Here is a 6,000-nt window from a genome sequence, read left to right on the forward strand (position 1 = left end):
AGTGTGTGACAAATACTAAGTGCTTAATAAATGCTTGTTCCTTTCCTCCTTACTCTATGAAGAATCTCCCTCCTAAGGGATATTCTTTCTTTAGCACTTAGTATATTGCCTGGCAAATAGTAGGTGCTTAATAAAAAAAATTACTTATTGAGTGGTAATATGATGGTGTTGACCATGTCAAACTTGGTTAGCATTTGAGGTTTACTTATCTGCTCTGAGTAACCATTCTTAACCTTATCTGTGTACCCAGAGTGACTAGACCATACCTGATGAATTGACTTGAAAAACAAAGTGATTCATATCATTTTGTTTCCTTTCATAAGATCACTGAATGACAGTCATTTGTAGCTCTCTGTGAAGATGACACATCAGGGCAGTGGGTAGACAAAGCATTCCTGCTATGGGCTGATTCAATGAATGCATATTAAATATAACTGTAGTGCAATTTCTACACTGACACAGGCATGTCAATGCACTGTTTTGTTATTTTTCAACAACAGGGAATAAATGGAGATAGTGAAAGATTAAATAGAAAAGTTAGATGAGAATCTTTGTATCAGAAATGTTTAAAGTCACAGGAGATGGTTTAGTTGAGAAATTGGTACTATATGAGTTATTTGCTGTTAAAATAACTTTTGCATGAGTATATTTGTATTGAATATTTTAGGTTCACTTGTAAGTGAAGTCTCCAAGGATATTACTGCCTACCACACTGTATTTCTGACAGCCATATTGGGAGGTACAGTCGTCATTCTCATTGGCTTTTTTGCTGTGCTTCTTTGTTATTGCAGGTAAGAATAAAATTGACTGATGTGTGTGAGCATTAATAAACAACTAGAAAAAATTATTTTGAATAATTCTTTGCAAACTCTTCATTTTGTTTTTAGTATATTTGGTGGGTTAGTAAATGTGGACCTTTGGCAAAACCAGAAATATAATGAATACATTTTTTAATGAATGATTTTCTAATATATAATGGATAGGTTTCAAATGTGCTCAATTTTTAAAATAGATATTATTCTGAAGATTTTTATTTAAGTAACAGTTTGGCTTGCTTGCTTATTTCTAAATAATTATTTGTGTTTTCTTTCAAAATAGAGATAAATGTGGTGGATCACAAAAAAGGGAAAGAAATGCCACTAGACTTGAGGTACTTAAGAAGGACCAGACCACATCAACAAGTCACATAAACCATATAAGTTCAGTGAAGAGTTCATTAAAAACTGAGGACAGGTTACAGTTGTACCACTCTAAGAATTCCCCATACAGTCCTCACAAAAAGGATTCTACAAAGTCAGAACCTGAAGACAGAGTCTCTATGGTGAAAACTCGGGACAATTTTAAAATCTACAATGAAGAAGTTTCATTTCTGCCAGCCAATCAGAAAAGTCATTCAAGAAATTCAAGCCAGTCATTAGAGCACAATGCTGCATCCAGACAGACAGTGCAACCAAAACAAAGTAATAGCAATGTTTCTCCATCTACCGATACACAAGAGAAAAACAGGTATCTTTCAGTAAATGAAGAAATGTATGGGCTTTCTCATATACCCGAACAACTGATGCATATCTACAGCCAGCCAATTGCCATCCTTCAAACATCTGACCTTTTTCACTCTCCAGAACAATTGCATTCTGCTAAGTCAGCTACTTTGCCCAGAAAGGGACAGGTAGTCTATGGCCAACTGATGGAGCCAGTAAACCGAGAAAATTATACCCAGACATTACCCAAAATGCCAGTACATTCTCATTTGCAGCCTCCTGCCACAAGAGAGGAGAAAGTTACACCTGAAGTTCAACAAAGCTTACCATCCCAAACTTCGGACTGGAGTCGGTATTCTAATAGCTTATTAGAATCAGTCTCTGTTCCAGGGACACTGAATGAAGCTGTTGTAATGACTCCATTTTCATCTGAGCTTCAAGGCATTTCAGAGCAGACACTATTAGAGCTGTCCAAAGGAAAGCCCTCACCACACCCCAGAGCTTGGTTTGTTTCTCTGGATGGAAAGCCAATTGCTCAAGTGAGGCATTCTTTTATAGATCTGAAAAAGGGGAGAAGAACCCAAAGTAATGATACCAGTCTGGATTCTGGAGTGGACATGAATGAACATCACTCCAATCGAAAACTTGAGAGGGAGAAAACATTTATTAAAAGCATGCATCAACCTAAGATCCTCTATTTAGAAGATTTAGATCTCAGCAGCAGTGAAAGTGGAACCACTGTTTGTTCCCCTGAGGATCCAGCTTTAAGGCACATTCTAGATGGAGGGAGTGGGACGATCATGGAACAGCCTGTGGAAGAGTCATCAAGAAGAAAAAGCACAGCTGAAGATTTGGAAGCCAATATGTCCCCTACTAAAAAAAGAGGCAGAACCCCCTTGGCTAAAAAAGATAGTAAAACTAATATCTGGAAAAAAAGAGAGGAAAGGCCACTTATTCCCTTAAATTAACCCATTAAGATGCTTACTTTCTCTGACAGTTTCTGAGCTGTCTTAAGTCTTGTAAAATAGAAGATGAATTCTGTAAAGAGCAGCTGAGCTATTTCTTAGAAAGATATAGTTCAAGGTAAGAACTGCAGCTTTGACTTCAAAGGAGTAAACAATGTAAAATGTACAATACTAACTTGCTACTCAGAGAAAACCACTGAGGAAAGCTTTGTTGCCAATCTGTTTTATTTTCTAATTGTTTTCTTCTTTTGTTAGTGATGAGTTCGAGGAATTTCAAATTACAAAACAGCCTCAATGTATTTGTATTGCAGGCGTTTTGCTGAGGCTGACAAGTATGCGCTCCTAAAGCGATTCCCAAAATGTTGCCCTTTCCTGGAATGACATTTTAAAATAGTCCCTTCTGCAATCATTGCTTTCTTGTGAAATGCCCACAGTCTTATCACCTTGTTCTCTGCTTATGCTTTAAAATAACTTGATAGATGTTTTGGACTAATATTATTCTAGAGTTTAAAAGTGAAACAGGATTTTACTTTAGTGTGACTCACAGCATGTATAGTATATCATTCCTCAAAATAATCCCACCCCTAACTCACCTAAGTTGGGCCAGTAGTTACTTGATAGAATTTGCTTAGAGAAGAAAGTGCCCTGTATTCTGATAATTGAAAATAATAATTATGATTTTTTTTCTCTTGATGAGTGAATAGAGGCAAATGTCAAGGAATTTTCTTTTCATCCAACTCAAGGAGTTTCAAATTTTGTTTTCTTATAATATGTTTATTTCATCAAGGCTAAAGTCAGTTTCTGAAATAATGTATTATTTAAACTCCTTCGAACTCAGCCATAGTGAGGTTATCAAGTTATATTTCAATCAATGATAAACTTTTCATGAACACCATAAATTTGACTTAAAATTTCCTTTAAAAGAAGAAAATAACCTTTTGAAGTATTGTAAAAATACTAATATTCTCAGAGTGGGATATTGTATCTTGGCTAGCAGAAAAATGATGTAGTTTTCCATATGTTCTAAAAATATCTTCAAAATATTAGTTATGTATTCAAAAATTTTAAGTTATATATTCAAAAATTTTAAGTTGATATTCATCAAAGATGCTTAGAGAAAAATAAGAATTTCATAAAATTAGAGGAGTTTTCAAACTGAATCATCAAAAATCCCAAATACCTTTTTTTAAAAAAAAATTAAATTAGCATTGTAGAAGTAATATATCAATATGCCTTCCATTATTTGAAAGGATTTATCCTTCAGTGTGATAGAACAGCTGTTTTATAGCTAGCCCAAACTATCTTTTAATTCAGTTATCAACCATCATAAAATTAGATGTTCCATATCAAGTACCATAAACTGACCTCTTTGTTTTTCCATTTTCTGAGGAAATACAATATTTAGAATTCCCTTTCTTCGCACCAACAAAATAAAAAAGTATAGCAGAATGGCTAAAGACCTTTAATGAAATTATAGATTTAAATGAAATGGATAACATTAACTCATGTCTCAGAATGACATATTTCCAGATACATCTACACTCATGAAACAGCTTTCTGATAACAATTTTATTTTGATTTATTTGCCTGAATAACAAAGCTCTTGGCAGACATTTGGTATCTGTTTTTATCATAGATGTTAATTTTTCCAACCAATTCAAGAGGTAATTGCCTTGAATAATTCTTGAGCATAACTTTTGGAGTGGACTAATATGCACAATTAGTGAATGTTCATCATTTGTCACCCATTTCGAAGATGCATTGAAGTGGCTTAAATGGTTATGGCATGGAAAAGGTTAAGGAGTTAATACTATGGTGAAGTGCCTTTAATACAGATACATTTTATCAGAACGTAACAGTATCTTAAAAATGTACATTTTTTTTCCTGTTAGCCAAAATATCACCACTCAACTGGAAAGTTTCTTTCTTTTTTTAAGCTAATTTTTAAAAAGACAAAATCTAATGTTTCATGTTGGAACAGTGAATTTTCCATGTAGGTAATATTTAACTCTCCTTTCTCATTATCCCTATGCTTATTTTTTCTGATCTAATAAATGTTAACAGATTGTTCATGTTGGAATGAAGTTAAAAATTACACAGAAAAGATAGCACCTTTTCAATCATTTGAGCAAAATTATTTTTCCTCTTTTTTCAGCCAAAAAGTCCAATTTCCCATTTTAGCAACAGAATGTTGACTCAAAATATCAACAGAAGGCTGTCTAGGTGAACTCAACCCAGGGCCTGAGTTTCTTGAAAGGATCATACCAGGTAGACAGTCACTCAGATTGTTCATTTGTTTGAAAGGACAATGAGGAGAATTACCTCAAGGGCTTTTTTTGAAAGACTATCTGTTTTGGATGTGCATTTGTATTTTTTTTTTTTTGTATCCTGCACACTCTGGTCTGGGTTTGAATACTGGAAGTTTATTCTTTCTAAAGATCTTGGTGGTTTATTCCTTTTAGTGATAAAACTTTGTAATTTCTCATTTGAGAGCAATCCATACTTAACTATTAAAAAACAAACAACAACAAAAAAACCAAACCTGAAGCCATCTACCCTTTCTTACTCCAAATGAAAAAACGTCAATCCCACATGTGATACTTATAAGTTTCTTAAATTTTTAAATTGAAAATCTCCAGGGATTTTTGCAAATGTAAAACTAATGAATTTTGGTCACAAATTTATTAACATTTATGGAACCTTTGTACATAATTCAGATATATCTTTAAAAGTAAACTATCCCTCAATTAACTGATGGATTCATTTAATAAGCACAGTAATATGTATTGTTTTGATACATATTATGATCTTGAGCCTTTATAAAATATATTTTTACAACATTTTTGAAGTTGAATGGGGGATTAGGCCCTTTTTTTAATGCACAATAAAGCATGAAGCTCACCAAATTCTCAGAAAAAAAACCAGTTCCTTGCTTTGGCAATCATTTTCAAATCATTGTGTGTAATATAACCCCTCTTACAATATGCCTCATTATTACGTAGACTGAGACATGCCATGGGTCAAATAATGTTCCCTAAATCATAATTGTATCATATAGTAAAAGCCTGATATAACATGGTTTGGTTTACAGTTATCTCTGTTCATCCACACCAATGTTATAAGAAAGATTTCGCTGTCCTTCCATTTCAGACCTAGTATTGACGTTATGCATCCTGCTTTCTAAGTGTTTCTATCTTTTGTATTTTTATCAGAAGTGTCTTTTCACATTTCAGTGTATTTATTACAAATAATATGGTACTGACAGTAAAATGGTAACTCTGAAGATTTGTAAAATGTCAAGCAGTTCATTAAAGACAATAAAATAACCTGAAAATATTATAAACGCATAATTTTTTGTATGACCTCATAAGAAATGAAGGTAGTAATCTACACCCTCCCCAGCAGAAATAGCCACTACATCATTATATAACAGTTCGTACAAAATTTGCATAACATGTTACTACCATTATTTCTGCCCTATCCCTGTTTTCACCATTACCTAAAAAGTAAAATAAACTTTGTACTTCTCATTATCATTTAGTTACTAAATAAAT

At 33.3% G+C, this 6,000-nt stretch overlaps 1 protein-coding gene across 1 annotated transcript in view; it reads left to right on the plus strand.

Moving 5' to 3' along the window:
• The window catches only part of FAM171B (family with sequence similarity 171 member B), an 88,717-nt gene extending 86,177 nt beyond the window's left edge, over window positions 1-2,540 (plus strand). The window contains exons 7-8 of the mRNA XM_072612598.1: window positions 668-791; window positions 1,099-2,540. Of these exons, the coding sequence (XP_072468699.1) occupies window positions 668-791; window positions 1,099-2,449 (1,475 nt within the window). The 3' untranslated portion in view covers window positions 2,450-2,540. The remainder of the gene's footprint in view (window positions 1-667; window positions 792-1,098) is intronic.
• Window positions 2,541-6,000: the final 3,460 nt, after the last annotated feature.

The sequence above is a fragment of the Notamacropus eugenii genome, chromosome 5, assembly GCF_028372415.1.
Source record: "Notamacropus eugenii isolate mMacEug1 chromosome 5, mMacEug1.pri_v2, whole genome shotgun sequence".
Taxonomy (NCBI): Eukaryota; Metazoa; Chordata; class Mammalia; order Diprotodontia; family Macropodidae; genus Notamacropus; species Notamacropus eugenii.